The sequence below is a fragment of the Mrakia frigida genome (genome assembly GCF_051309035.1).
Source record: "Mrakia frigida strain ATCC 22029 unplaced genomic scaffold BDY24scaffold_20, whole genome shotgun sequence".
In the NCBI taxonomy this organism is placed as follows: Eukaryota; Fungi; Basidiomycota; class Tremellomycetes; order Cystofilobasidiales; family Mrakiaceae; genus Mrakia; species Mrakia frigida.
The window spans coordinates 371,140-384,845 of record NW_027481261.1 but is presented as its reverse complement, the minus strand read 5'-3'; the positions used below and the strand labels follow the sequence as shown (position 1 = coordinate 384,845).

General features: G+C 53.9%; 3 protein-coding genes across 3 annotated transcripts; all 3 read left to right on the top strand.

Moving 5' to 3' along the window:
• Positions 1–505: 505 nt before the first annotated feature.
• BDY24DRAFT_105900 (Zn(II)2Cys6 transcription factor domain-containing protein) lies at positions 506–2,345 on the top strand. Its single transcript, XM_076635826.1, has 5 exons — positions 506–673; positions 797–1,027; positions 1,338–1,402; positions 1,488–2,181; positions 2,273–2,345. The coding sequence occupies exons 2-4, from the start codon at positions 854–856 to the stop codon at positions 2,140–2,142; spliced, it is 894 nt and encodes a 297-aa protein (XP_076495598.1). The 5' UTR covers positions 506–673; positions 797–853; the 3' UTR covers positions 2,143–2,181; positions 2,273–2,345.
• Positions 2,346–2,515: 170 nt separating this feature from the next.
• Positions 2,516–10,350, top strand: BDY24DRAFT_352695 (uncharacterized protein). Its single transcript, XM_076637741.1, has 30 exons — positions 2,516–2,596; positions 2,713–2,782; positions 2,911–3,091; positions 3,292–3,321; positions 3,395–3,483; positions 3,571–3,661; positions 3,749–4,067; positions 4,150–4,616; positions 4,706–4,718; positions 4,782–4,857; positions 4,928–4,974; positions 5,063–5,970; positions 6,051–6,086; positions 6,148–6,197; positions 6,278–6,489; positions 6,565–6,643; positions 6,722–6,771; positions 6,837–7,240; positions 7,309–7,469; positions 7,535–7,678; positions 7,748–7,937; positions 8,013–8,095; positions 8,163–8,250; positions 8,322–8,577; positions 8,646–8,887; positions 8,956–9,510; positions 9,591–9,701; positions 9,769–9,944; positions 10,019–10,041; positions 10,128–10,350. Exons 1-30 carry the CDS (start codon positions 2,551–2,553, stop codon positions 10,214–10,216), a joined length of 5,286 nt encoding a protein of 1,761 aa, XP_076495597.1. The 5' UTR covers positions 2,516–2,550; the 3' UTR covers positions 10,217–10,350.
• Positions 10,351–12,491: 2,141 nt separating this feature from the next.
• BDY24DRAFT_416219 (uncharacterized protein) lies at positions 12,492–13,424 on the top strand (the record flags this gene model as incomplete). The annotated part of the gene is made up of 6 exons (XM_076643559.1): positions 12,492–12,553; positions 12,633–12,700; positions 12,796–12,827; positions 12,917–12,965; positions 13,045–13,286; positions 13,386–13,424. The coding sequence occupies 6 exons, from the start codon at positions 12,492–12,494 to the stop codon at positions 13,422–13,424; spliced, it is 492 nt and encodes a 163-aa protein (XP_076495596.1).
• Positions 13,425–13,706: the final 282 nt, after the last annotated feature.

Below are 13,706 nucleotides of genomic sequence, written 5' to 3'. Positions count from 1 at the left end.
GGGTTGTGGACGACATCGAGGGTGAGATGGTCGCGGCTCTCTCTCAAACAGATTTCGAATTTCGATGAGCTGACCCTTCGAACTGAACTACGTTTTATAGCTGTTCAACGATCCATGCTCTGCTAGTCTGAAGGAAAGGTTCGTCGCCGTATGTTTCGTTTGAGGGAGCGACGAGCAAAACTTGGGACTGACGCGACGCCCCTCCCTCTCCCAAATTCGTTCCTTGCAGTGCCATGACGGTTCCGAAACGAGTCAGAGTCTCTCTCCTGTCCTTTCATGGGCTCACTAGTTCGTGAGTGGCTGCGTCTGGGCTTTAGGAGAGCCAAAGTCCTCGAAACCGCGGGGCGAAAGAGGACGCGTCGCTGATCCACTCCTTTCTCCTTTCCTTCGCTCTCTTCTTCCATCCAGACCATCAGACAGCTCAAGATGTGCATGCTCTTGCTCTTCGGTTCTCTTCAAGCTCGTTTAGCAGCCCCGTGAAGAAAGTCGAGGAGGCTCGAAGCAAACACCGACGAGTAAAACGAGCCCTCTTTTCGCTCGTTCCTCCTCCCCAGCTCACCCCCCTCCCTTCTCGCGTCTACCCTAACGCTGCCTCCGCCTCTCTACTTCCCTTCCCAACAAATTGACCGCTCCCTCGTCGCCCTCTCTGCCAGGAAGAAAAAAACCTCCGCAGGTAAGTCACCAACTCCTTTCTCTCCTTTCGATCGACTAATGAATTCATCCCGTTGCGACCCCCCTGAGTCTTCGAAACTGAACTTCCTCTCCTTTCCCGTTCTTCCTTCCTCTCTTCCTTCAGACCACCATCATCGAACCTCTTCGACTCCATCAAACTTCACCGTCGAATCGTCAAGAAATGGATCGTCAACTCATCAACATCTCGTTCCAGAAGGAGGAAGCAGGCGAGCCAAGTCGAACGACTCAAGGGGGAGGAGGAGGAGCGGTTTCTGGAGGTGGGAGGAAGCGAACGAGGAAGGGAGTCTTGAGTTTCGGTGGTGCTTGTGGATGCTGTAGGGCTAGTAAAGCCAAGGTGGGTTTTCGTCTTTCTTCGTCTGCTGGGAGTGGAAAAACAAGGGAAAGGTGGGAAGGCAGATTCCAAGGTCAGGTCGAGGCGTCGAGCGTTTCGACTAGTACCAGGAAACGGTCCTCCCTGTAGCTAGCAGAGAGAGAAGATTTTTTCCTCTCCGCCAAATCTGTTGGGCACGAGCTTTCGATTTCGACTGCTCCCTTTCACTCTTCCTGTTCAGCCCTATGTAGCCCTCTCTTTCTGTTCGATCGCGGATAAAAGCTCATATCGGTTCTTCTTTCTCCCTCTCCTCATCGCTTTGATCGGACCTCAGTGCTGTGGAACTCAGCCTCGCTGCTCAAGATGCGTCAAGTACCAGAAGAGCTGTGAATACTCAAAGTGAGTTGGTCGTTGAGGGTTTCGAGCTGACGTTCACGCGGAAGAAGACGAGACTGACCTGTTATCTTCTTCTTTCTTTCGCTAGCCCACAACGACGACCCCAAAAATCCTCAGCAGCAGCAGCGCTTCTTCCACCTCCTCCTCCTACTTCAGCCAAATTCATCGTCCCCTCGCATCCTCTCCTCGTCCCTCCTCCTCTTCCCAAAGTCGCGTCGTCGGCCCCTCGCCCTCGACTCGTCAAAAAGGAGAGATCCCCCTCCTTTCCGCTCACTCCTCCCTCCTCCGACCACTCGTATGATCACCATCCTCGCCCTCAATGGGGATACGTACCCCTTCACTCCTATTCCGATCGAATTCCCTCTCCTCCTTCCTCGACCTCGACCTCCTCTTTCGTTCACGCACCTCCTCCTCCAGCTCACTCGGTCCCCTCCCATCGCCCCCATCGAGAAACACCTCCTCTCTTTCATCAGTCACCGACAACTTACCTCAATTACCACTACCACCCTTACTACACCTCGCTCACCCTCGCACCTATCGTCAACTCGAACTCGGTCAGGTCAACAAAGCCGACGCGACTGCCCTCGCCGTCGTTGCTCTTCCCGGAGCTGGGTCTGTCGTATCGAGCTCGTCTTCCTCCTCCTCCTCCTTATCAGGAAAGAAGGGAGAAGGTGAGATGGGATGGGGGGAGAGGAGGGGAGTTTGGGAGTGAGGGAGGACTGCTGAAGGCGTTGGGACTCTGAGTGTTTTGACCTTTTTTGGAGGCGAGACGCGACGATCCTGTGAGTTCGATGAAGCTCTCTTCTGCCTCCTCGTTGGAAATAGACGAGCAGGGTATCTGACGTCTCGTTCTCTTTTTTCATGATCTAACAGAATGCCGGGTTCAGGGAGAACGACGGGAAAGCGAGGAGGGGAGGGTGGACGACGTCGCGACGAGGCTCGGGAGTTGAATGGGCTGAAGTTCTCTAACATACAATATACGTCGACCATCTTCATATAGCTTCACATTCGATTTCGATCTTTCTTCTCAGTGAGCTCGAGATAAAAAGAAAACAAAGAGGCCAAGTCGACGAGCTCGCCTCCTTTCCCGAGCCTCCCTCCCTCCTCCCTTCCCTCCAACGCTCGACAAACAAACCAACAACAACCCCAGTATGGATCAACGATCTGCTCTTTGGCAGAGCGGTCAAGATGAAGCAGGTTAGTCGTATCCAACTCCTCGAAAGCTCTACTAAAGAAGAGCAAAGGGCGAGATCAAGCTCGAGCTCAGCCGTCCTCGCTGACTCTCCTCTCTTCTTTCTCTCTTCTCCAATCAGTTTCCGTCAACCAACGGAGTCTGATTGATAAAGTCCTAGCTAGATATTCTGGAGAGCTCACTATCTTCCGGTAAGCTCACGACCCCTTCTTTCAACGAGCTGCTCAGCAACGGTCCTCCCTCCTCGGCCTCAGCCTTCCTTCCTTCGATGAGCTATCGCTGAACTCCAACCCAACCTCCTTTGACCCCCTTCCCACAGAGAACTCCTCCAAAACGCCGACGACGCTGGAGCCCGCTCCGTTCAAATCCGATTCTACTCCAGGGAAGGCGCTGAGGCTGAAGATCGAAAGTCAGCAGCAGGCCAGGGAGGGAAGGAGGAGGAGGAGCTACTCGTTGAGCGTCGACCCAGGAGAAAGGTGCCCGATTTCAAGAGTCAGGAGGTGAGCTCAAGTGTCTAGATTGCCCCTGGAAGTGCTGGGAGAGACGCTGCGAGAGTAGGGAGCTTCGGGGATGGCGGAGAGGAACGAGAAGGGCCGTGGATTGATCTCGACCAAGCTCGTCGTTGTCGAGCTCTTCGCTCTGTAGAAATGAGCTTGATTCGAAAGTGCTGATCTTAATTCCCTTCCGATGCATGATCCAGATCGTCCGATACGTTTTACTCAACGACGGGGTAGGTGTTTCGACCTCTACAGCGACGGGGAAGTCATGCCTTTGAGCTCGGTGCTGACTCCTTCCCCTCCCAGACCCCCTTCCGTCCTGAAGACTGGTCGAGGCTCAAGAAGATCGCAGATGGAAATCCTGACGAGTCGAAGATTGGTGCTTTCGGTGTTGGGTACGTTCGTTTGGTCGAGCACGAGTCAGGTCGGCGACGAGTTTGGGCTGACCGGTTTCTTTTTTTCTTCGTTCTCGTTGTTCCTAGGTTCTACTCCCTCTTCAGCGTTACGGAGGAACCTCTGGTCGAAAGTGGTGGTACATGGATGGGATTTCATTGGAAGGGAGGAGGAGATCAGGTTCGTTTAACGTCCTGCGTTTGCTCTCCCGTCCCACATCGCGTCGAACTGACCTCTCCGCCGTGTTCTCGTTCCCCTCTCTCCCAGCTCTTCGCTCGAACAGGAGCTCTGCCTCAGTCAACCACCCCGCCCCCTCAATCTCACTTTGGTCTCCCTCTCACCTCGTTCACGATGAATCTCCGAACACTCTCACCTCTCCCAGCATCTCCACTCGAACTCGCTCGGTTCCTCGCCACCTCTATCACCTTCATGCAAAGCCTGGAGAGGGCTGAGCTTTTCTTCGATGACGCTCGGCTCGTGTTGGTGGAGAAGGAGATGGGAACGATGAAGAGGCTGGAGGTTCCGAAGGGGATCGACCGAGGGAGCGTCGGAGGGCTGATGCGCGTCGAAGGACTCGAGAGCACAGGTTCGTAGTTTTCCTCGAAAAGCCAACTCCATACCTCAAAAAAGCAGCTTGACTGATAGCTCAACTTATGGTTCTCGCTCAGACGTCCGAATCAAAGCCGAAATCCTTCGTCTCGTCTACACCAACTCCTCTCCTCCTCCCGCTCCCGTCAAACCGATTCGAACCGCTCCTCAGCCAACCAGCTCCTTCGCTTCCATGCTCTCGACAGCCTTCTTCTCTCGAGGAAGCTCCACTCCGCCACCCGACCTGCCACCACCGCCACCTCCTCCACCAGCCAAGGACCCCTTCGAACCTCTTCCGACGAGTTTGAGTTTACGAGTAATGGCAGCAGACGTCGTGGTGAAGGTTGGACGAGCTCTGGCGGTCGAGCTGGAGCGAGCTACGAAGAAGAATCCTCCTTCGAGGACGAAGGTTGGGCTGGTATTCACTGGGCGAGAGGAGTGGGAGAGAGGAGAGGAGGAGTCGAAGGGAGAGGCTGCTGTCGAAGGAAGTGTTTGGAGAGGGTTGAGAGCGGACTTGGATGGAATTGGATTGGCGAAGATCTTCATCGTGAGTTTTTTCATCTGACTCTCGGCCTTGAATGAGCTCGACGAAGTCTAAACTGACGAGACGCGTCTCTCTCTCTTTTCTCTTTTCAGGGACACGCCACTGGTGAGCTGTTTTCTGTCTTCTCGACCTGTTCTCTTCTGACTCCTTTCGTCTATTTGAACTCAGGCCAAACCACCGGCTTAGGGGGTCACCTCTCTGCGAGATTTATTCCCACGGTCGAAAGAGAGTCGATTGATCTGGTGTACGTCCGTGTTCTGACGCTTCGAATGTTCAACACTTCACTAAATTCTTCTTCCTTTCGATTTTCACAGCGATCGATCCGTCAGCGTTTGGAACCGAGAACTCCTCAACGTCGCCGGTGACTTCTGAGCTTCTTCTCTCCTCGCCTCGCGTCGACTTCTTTGCCCGACTGATTTGTCTCTTCTTCTTTCTTCTTTGACCGTCAGGTATCCTCGCTCGGTCAATCTACGACATCGAACTCGCCGAAGTCAAGATGCTGTGGCAAGGCACCACTCCCGACGCTCAACCCTCAGAGGAACTTCGGAACTGGCTCACAGGACGAGCTCTCCACGCGCTTCGATTCTTCTCCTACTTCCCTTCGACCCCCTCCGCCCTCGTCTCTCGTCAGATGGAAGCCGCCTTCTTCTCCTCCAGCACCTCCTTCTCCATCATCTCGTCCCAAGGAATCTTCGACGCCTCGGCCAAGGTTCGAATGCCTCACGAAGGTCTAGCCAAGTTCGTCAAGTCCGTCCCCGTTCTCCCCAAGGCGGTGATGGAGGAGGCTGCCACCATGGTTCATCGATTGAGGGAGAAGGGGATGTTGAAGGACATGACTCTCGTCGACGTCATCGAGGAGTTGAAGCATCGAGTGCTGTCGGAGGAGGAGATGGTCGAATGCCTACGATGGTGGTTGCTTCTTTCGACGGAGCCCTCCTTCGACGTCTCCCTTCGATCCCGGATCCTCGACGTCGCAGTCTTCAGCATCAAGTCCTCGGATCCTACCACGTCGGAAACGGAACGAATCATCCCTCTCTCTGCAATTCGGTCTTACTACGACGCGCGTCGCTCCAACATCCCAGCGGACCTCCCTCTCCCTCCGGACACCCTGCCCTTCTCCGTCTCCAAAACACTCCAGAGCGAGAAATTCCCTCATGCTCTCGGTTTCAACGAACTCCTCCTCCAAGACTGGGTCAAGTTCCTCGTCTCGCCAGCCCTCTCAGGACTCCCAACGTCCCTCCCGGAAACCAACATCCTCGTCTCGGCCGTCTTCGCTGAGAGGATCCTCACCGTCATCGCTAAAGCATGGCCAAGTCTCAACGCACAGAGTCAGGCTTCGATTTTCTCGACGCTATCGGTAAGTTTACGGCTGGTATCGACGAGAAAAATCAACGAGGGAGCTGACCTTCCTCGTTTTCGTTTCGTTTCGTGTCGCAGGATAAGAAGATCATTCCTTCTCGTTCAGGGATGGTTGTGAGTACTTCTACATTTCACTTTTCAGCAGTTTCAGCCCTGACAGTCTCGATTATCGCAGACTCCGAGCGAAGCCTACTTCCCTTCGGTCTCCCTCTTTCCCGACCTCCCGTCTGTCTCTTCGCCTGCTCCGAGGCCTCTCTCTTTGAGCTGACGGCCTTCCTTCTTCTTCTTCTTCTTCTTGTCTTCAGTATCGTCGCCTTCCCTAAGGGAACAATCATCAAAGGAGCCATGGAGAAGCTTCTCGTTGCTCTGGGAGTTCGACGTCATGTCGAGCTCCAACTCGTCTTCTCTCGCCTGCTAGGAGCTGGAGGATGGAGCGTCGTCGATCTCGTCAAGTATCTCGTCTCAGTTCGGGACATCCTTTCATCTTCGGAGATCGAGAAGTTGAAGCAAACTCCGGGTGAGTTGAGAATCGCGTCGTCGTTTCCTCCATTTCGAGCTGTTGACCTCCTTTGAACTCTCCTTTCTGTGCCAGCTTTCCCTGCCGAAGGATCGACCACCCGCTTCATGCCTTCTCAGCTCTACGAGCCGACGGACGAGCTTCGGAAACTCAAGTGAGTTCAAAGACCTCGCTCGTTTCGCCTTCTTCGTGCCGTTGCTGACTGTCTCGTCTCCCTTTTTCGTCTTCTCAGACTCCCTATCCTCGACTGGGGAAACAAATGGAGGTCGACATCGGACGAAGGTATAATCACCAGAACCCCTGTTTCAGTTCGAACAGCACTGACAGCTTTTCCCTTTCCTTTTCAGCCAAATTCCTCTTTTCGCTCGGACTTTCGAAGGCGCCTTCAATCGACGTCCTTCTTCCTTTAGCTGCCATCACCATCGACGCTCCTCTTCGAACGGCAGCCCTCGACTACCTCCTCTCTCACTTCCAAGAGTTCTACAGCGTCTCCTACCATCAATCAGCCAGTCGAAACCTCGCCTTCGTCCCCAGCATCAAACCCGACGGATCAGCCTTCCTCTCGACTCCTTCGGAGGTCTTCACCAACCCCGAGGTGGCAGTCATGGGCTTCCCCGTCGTCGCCAGCAGCTTCCTGAACGACGCAACGTCGAAACTTCGAATCCTCTCGGATCCAGCGCCGACGCTGCTCGTCGAATCGCTTGCTACTTCTCCTCCTCTCACCGTCGAAAAGGCTAAGATCTGCTTCGATGTGAGTTCTCTTCGTGTCCTTCCCAGTCTCGTCAGTTCCTCAAGCTAACTCGATTCTCTTCCTTCCAGTATCTCGCATCTCGAATTGGCCTCTTCAACGATACCTCCCTTCGCCGCCTTCAGCTGTCCTCCATCGTTCCCGTTGTCAAGGGTGGAAAGCTCGTTCGATTGCGACCTAGTGAAGTCTACTTCGTCGGAGAGGGTCAGAGCTCTTCGATGTACAAGGCACTGTGAGTCAAAACTTCGTTCTTTGCAGTTCTTGCCGCTCGAAGCTGAACTCGACGTTCCTTCGCAGCTTTACGTACGTCGACTTCGGTCCCAAGGCCAACACCTTCCTACGAAGCTTGGGAGTTCAAACCGAGCCTACGATCGGAGAGGTTGCTGGTCTCCTCGTCAAGGACCCGAAGCACTTCCTCGACCTAGCTGGAACTTCTGACGCGTGAGTTTCATCTCGACGTTCTTGCGTCTCGAGATCTAAGCTGACCGAGCGTCGCTTCTCCCTTCTTAGCTACCTCGACGTCCTCCGTAACGTCGCAAACAACCTTCCTCGGATCTCAAATGCGACGAAGAAGGAGATGTCGAGAGCTCCTTTGCTCCTCGCTTCTCGACGCGTCAAGCCTCAGTCGACTTCTAAGAAGGCTTCGACGGTGGACGAGGAGGATTACGAGGTCGTTTGGGAACTCGCTCGAGCAGCAGATGTGAGTCCTGGCTTTTTCGTAGCGGATGGAAGAGCACGGGCCTGAACTGACGTCCTCTTTTGAACTTCGCCTCAGATCCTCATCCTCGACGACCCCGTCGTTGCTTTGCTCTTTGGAGATCACATCCTCGCTGCTCCCGAGGAATCGACTCTTGAAGAGTGAGCTTCAGCTCTTTGCCGTGTTCCGTTCCAGCAGGAGGCTGACTGTCTCACTTTCTCGTTCTAGTTTCTACCTTCAGCTTGGATCCCTTCGTCTGAGCTCCAGAGTCACGGAGGACTACCGCCAGCAGCCTCCAGCAAGTTCCGACAGTCCGGTGAGCATTTCCCCGTCCCCGCTTCTTCTGTTTTCTCCTCCTGAACAGAGTCTCTTTTCCTCGTACGACAGCTCGCCATCGCCACGAAGCGGCTCGTGCTCGAACGGATCCCGCTCTTCCTCCACGAGCGTTCGAAAGCAGCTCTCAGCACCGACGCTCTCCGTCGCCAGCTGGACGTCGTCGAAGTCAAGTCTCTGTCCCTCAAGAGGATTCTCTCCGTCGGAGGTAGCAATCACTCGCTGTCCGAGCCGGCGAGTGCAGCAGTGTTCAAGGAGAGAGGTCGAATCCGCCTCGTCGTTTCAGGAGCTTTCGACCTCGACTACTACGGTTTGTTCGACTTCTCATCACTTCTCAGCGCGTTCTTAAGACTGATCATCATCTTCTGTTCTCTTCAGAGGTCGCTTCGGCTCTCGTCAAGGTCGTCCTCGGAACCCCTCGAGCGGCGGACGCTCTCCTTCTTCACACCATCCTCTCCACTCCCCTCAGCTCTCTCAAACGACGAGGATTCAACACCGATCGGATCCTCAAGGCTAAGAGAGCCGAGCGTCTCGCCCAGGAGGAGGCTCAGGCCAATCAAGCTCGTCAGCAGAAGGAGGAGGACGAGAAGCTTTCAAGGATAGCTCTGGATCTCGAGGAGGTGAGTCGGCGCGACGAGTTCCGTTCTCATCGAGTTCAAGATCTGATCTCTACCCTCGCTTGTTGCAGATGTTCCCCGACTGCGATCCCAACTTCATTCGAGCCCTCATCGCCTCCCAAACCTCGGATCATCTCACCAACGCGACGAACGCCCTTCTCGAACGACCGTACCCTCCTCGAGCCAAACCGTCCTCCTCTCCATCTCCACCGCCACCACCACCGCCGCCACCATCATACCCCCAGGACTCCAAAGCCCTCTCGACAACTACGCCAACTGCCGAGAAGCCTGGGAAGCTCTCTTCTAGGCTGAGCTCGATTGTCGAGAAGTTCCGAGACTCGGACGCGGGAGGTCCCTCTTCTCGCAGCCGTGGAGGAGGTACGACGATGAGCGAAGCGCAACGGATCCAACAGGCTCGACAGAACGACTCGACCATCACTCCTCAGTCTAGTACGAGGAACAACGTCGAGCAGGCCGTCAACGCATCGAGAGGAAACCGAGGCGCGTCGTTCAACAGCGAGCAGCAGCTGTCCAAGGTCAAGGAGGCCGAGGAGGACTACTGTGATCAGACGGGCGCTCGTACGAACCTCGCTTTCGCCGGTGAAGATGCAGCGACGAAAATCCAGGTCCGTTCCCGCTTCTCCGACACTGAGTCGTCGACTTTCGTCGAACTTCAGACTGACCCTCCCTTTCCTCTCTCTCCCAGCTCTACGTCGACAAGTCCATCTCGAATCCGAAGGCTCTTCTCGAAGAGATGGCCGATCCTATCGCTCGGTTCGCTAAGAAAATCTTGCGACCTCTCGGAGAGGTTTTCAAGGTTCGTCGAGCCCTTCCTCTTCTTCTCTCGAATCGCAACCTGATCGATCCCCTCTTCTTTCTCTCAGCTCGATCCCAAAGCCCTTCACATCTTCTACGACCTCACAGGACCCCTCATCGCTTTCAACCGAAACGGCTCGATCTTTGTCAACCTGCGCTACTATTCGGCGTGGCACGACAACCTCGTTCGAAACACTTCCCTCCGGGAGCCGCTCTCGAGTTGGTACTTCAGCATCGCACACGAGTCAGTTCCTCCCTTACTCCTTCTCTTCCATTCTTCGTGACTGATTCGTCTCTACTCTTCTCCGTCTCGCTCAGACTCGCTCACAACCTCATCCAACGTTCGTCGTCTCTCATCTCGTTCGAACCTCTTCGTTCCGACCTCTCAAGCTGACTCTCCCCACCCTTTCTGCTTCTTCCCTCGCAGCCCACAACTCCGAATTCTCCTACTTCTTCTCCGCCATCTCGGAAACCTACCTCGCGGCGTTCATGCTACTTCTCGCAGACCGTGCTTGATCGTTTTTCTCTCGCTGCTTTCCTCCTTCGCTTTGCCTTGACTACTTTATGTTGCCTTTCCCGGTTTCGCATAGTCTAGATAGACCTAGTTTCTTTTTACGCTGCACTGATACCACACGATGAATTTCACGCTCTCCTGCTCGCACCGCGTCCGAGGTTCAGAGTTTGCGTTGTATCCCAACATAAGAGGACGCTCACTCCGTAGAGAGGAGTAGGAAAAGAGAAAATAAGCTCCTCAGAATTACTGGGAAAAGGAATAAGTAGAGCGACAAAGAACGACTTGCGTCAAAATAGAGGGAGGACCGACGGACGTCCCAAGTTCCCAACCTCACTTCGCCTCGTTCCAGCTCCCCTTCCACTTGCTGGAAGCTACCCTACCTCCTTCCCACTCTTCCATGCTTCCAAACAAACTACTCAACCTTGCTCAAGTAATATCAAGCGTGTCCTAGCCCAACCCTCGTCGCGTCTCGTTCTCGTTCGCTCTACGTACTCGAACCCTCGTCTCGTTCTCGTTCTCGCTCTGTATCTACTCAAACCCTCGTCTCACTCTCCTTCTCGTTCTATATCTATTGAAACCCTCGTCTGACCTTCTCCACGCCAAAAAAGCTTACACAACCCTCGTCCCACGTCGTATGCTAGCCCGACCCTCGTCAAATCCCAACCCTCGTCGTGTCTCTCTCGCCTCAAAAAACTACTCGAACCCTCGTCTCTTTCTCGTTCTGTATCTATTGAAACCCTCTTCTGACTTCTCTCTCGCCAGCTACATATAGGAGATCATAGGAGCGTGATGCAGTTCTCAGAGAGAGAGCGAAAAGGTGAGAAGAACAAGAAAGGGAGTGGAAGGAAGGAAGAGTGGGGCGGTGGAGCGCTGCTCTTCCTTCCTTTCGTCTCTTCTCGTCGCTTCTCCCCATCTCGATAAAAGAGATCAGGACCTCGTCGTCAGGATACGAAGCTGACTCTGTAGGAATTCAGGCTAGAGTGGTCCTTCAAGCCCTTGGTATACCATGGGCGAAGACTCGAAACGAGCAAAGCTCGAGACGGAGACCTCCCTCTTCCCGTCTCTCGATCCCTCGACAAGAAGCCGTGGGTTCAAGGAGTACCTCGAAGCGAGCTCCGTGGTACAGAGAGGAGCCTAAGCTAAATACATGTCAGGCGATAAAGATGAAATCTTCCCAGTAGACTGGGTGGTGGTTGGGAGGGAAGAGACGGGAAGCGCTCTCCTATTAGTCTGAGAACGCCCATTCTGGGTCTGAGGGAACTTGTAAAGCGACCTTCAGAGGGGTGCATTTTTTCTCTGGAGACTAAAAATCGAGATTGAGAGCTCATGCAAGACTTCCGGACATTCTGAACCGTTCAAATTTTTTATTCGAAGTCCTGTTTTCGCGCTGTTCGTTCTGCTTCCTGAGCTCGTCCCCTTTGCGAAGCATTTCCCCAAATCTCCCAGATGAACGAGAGGACCTTCCTTCGCACGTCTGAAAAAAAATCGAAGCTTCAACGATGTTTCGGGAGGAGCAAGAAGCGTTTGAGTGCTCAAGTCGACGCGAGGAGGGCTGAGGAGAGCGAGTCCACAGCCGAAGTGTGGCGTTCACGAGCTTGAGGTCGCGTCGACTGGAGGAGGAAGTCGCGGCGAGCTCCCCTCAGGGCGCGTTTTGACGACTTTGAGCTCGTCTCCCCGACGCCGCAAAGCTGCTCGGGTTCCAAGAGTTCGCATTCAAGAAACTGGAGTATTGATCAAGACGCTCAAAGCTCAGAAAGTCTATAACTGCTTTCCTTCCCACTGTTCTTCGATTCTGACTGATACAGAACCGATGTAAAAAATTCGAACGGTTCAAAGTTTAAGTTCAAGCTTTCCCATGACATTTTACTGCAGACTTCGGCTTCCAAAAGCAAAAACGGAAGCTGTGGAGGACGATTACAAGTGTCTCCAGACCCAGAGGGGAGGGTTTCGAGACTAGGAGGGTTTCGAGACTACTCTCCTATCGAGTTGAACTCATTTCGAGGGCGCTGTCCTTCCCTCTCCCAAACCGTCATCTTCTTCCTCCTCCTCTTTTTTCACTCTTCCCATCTAGGCACACTCAGTCTCCCTGTCGGCTCTTCTGTAGACCTTATGTGAGCTGCGAATTCCTTGGAGTAGGGGAATGATCCACCTCCCTCACAGCTCACGAGCTCATCGTCTCCTCGCCTTCCCCTCCCTCTCCTTTCCTCCCTCTCCCCTACTCTTTCCTACTGTTCCAGGTCAGCTTCCACGTCTGCTTCTACATCGGAGAGGATCACCATGATCCGAAGCCGAGCTCAAGCTTCCTTCACGGCCAAAGATTCGACCTCTCGAAACATCAGGTGAGCAAGGAGGAGAGGAAAGAAACGAACGAAAACCTTCCTGGAAGCTGACCGAGACCTCCGTCCTCTCCGTATCTAGCAACAAATCGCAGCTCACGCACATGCATGCCTCCATCCGTTCCTTCGAGGAAACCATCAAGAAGGCTCGTCTCTCTCCCTCTGTCCCTCTTTCCGATCTCCGCGTCGCTCTCACGCTGACCTCGACGCTTTCCTCCCCCTCCCTCTCTTTCCTTGCTCTCCAGGTCACGGAAGAGAGAGATACCTTGCAGCAGAGGTAGGTCTAATCACCTTGAAGGCATTCATTTACTCGTTCGCACCTGACATTGACTCGCCACCACTTTCTTCGTTTCTTGCATTTTTCAGGAGCTTGTCGCATACGAACCTATTACGGTGAGACTTCTGCTCCAACAACGTTCCTTGGTTCTTTACATCTCTTCGGGTATGCCTGTAGAGAAGCTGAAGCCTCCTCATTCGCGTTCGTCCGACCTCAGGCTCTCGTCAACCTTCTTCGTCCTCGACTCCTCCGGAGTCCGACGGTTGTCTCCCTGCTCCTCCCTCCAACTCCCACCTCAACTCCTCCGCCTCGGTCTCCACGTCAAGCTCGTCCAATCAGGCTCATTCAAGAAAACGAAGGCCGAAGGAAACGAATCAGGAACGAGCTCAGAGGAGGAAGAGGTCGACGATGAAGGAGAAGGATGGAGACGCGTCGTCGTTGAGAGCAGGAACTTCTATCGTTCGTTTTCTTTCCCCTTCGCCTCCTGCTCGAGCAATCGCGCCTCACCGTTTCCATTGGCTGACTCTTCGTAATCTGGTCTCTCTTTCCTTCTTGCAGTCCAGCTACGTCCAAGGGAGGAGGAACAAGAAGAGATAGCACTCTCGACCGACGCGTCTCTCTCTCCTCCTCCTCTTCCCTCCGCCTCCCCGCCACACTCACACCCTCCCCTCTTGATCTATGTATTATGCATTAGCCTCATGTAGCTATATATTCTTCTCTTTCTCTTTCCTCCTCCTCGGCCATCCTCTCTTCTACCATTTCTAGCAATTGTGACCCTTCTTTGCTGATCTCTCGCCGTTTTGCTTCGTTGATCGGGAAAAATATTGAGAGAGCTACGGGAGAGAGGGAAACAATGCATAAAATCCTACCGTCAGTGAA

What these genes read in the sequence shown, in the direction of transcription:
- BDY24DRAFT_105900 (XM_076635826.1), top strand. Translation starts at nt 854, where the DNA reads ATGGATCGTCAACTCATCAACATCTCGTTCCAGAAGGAGGAAGCAGGC. An exon ending in GTAGGGCTAGTAAAGCCAAG is followed by an intron (nt 1,028 to 1,337) that starts GTGGGTTTTCGT and finishes ATCGGACCTCAG; the next exon opens with TGCTGTGGAACTCAGCCTCG. An exon ending in AAGAGCTGTGAATACTCAAA is followed by an intron (nt 1,403 to 1,487) that starts GTGAGTTGGTCG and finishes TTCTTTCGCTAG; the next exon opens with CCCACAACGACGACCCCAAA.
- BDY24DRAFT_352695 (XM_076637741.1), top strand. Translation starts at nt 2,551, where the DNA reads ATGGATCAACGATCTGCTCTTTGGCAGAGCGGTCAAGATGAAGCAG. An exon ending in AGAACTCCTCAACGTCGCCG is followed by an intron (nt 4,975 to 5,062) that starts GTGACTTCTGAG and finishes TTTGACCGTCAG; the next exon opens with GTATCCTCGCTCGGTCAATC. An exon ending in GAGGTCGACATCGGACGAAG is followed by an intron (nt 6,772 to 6,836) that starts GTATAATCACCA and finishes TTTCCTTTTCAG; the next exon opens with CCAAATTCCTCTTTTCGCTC.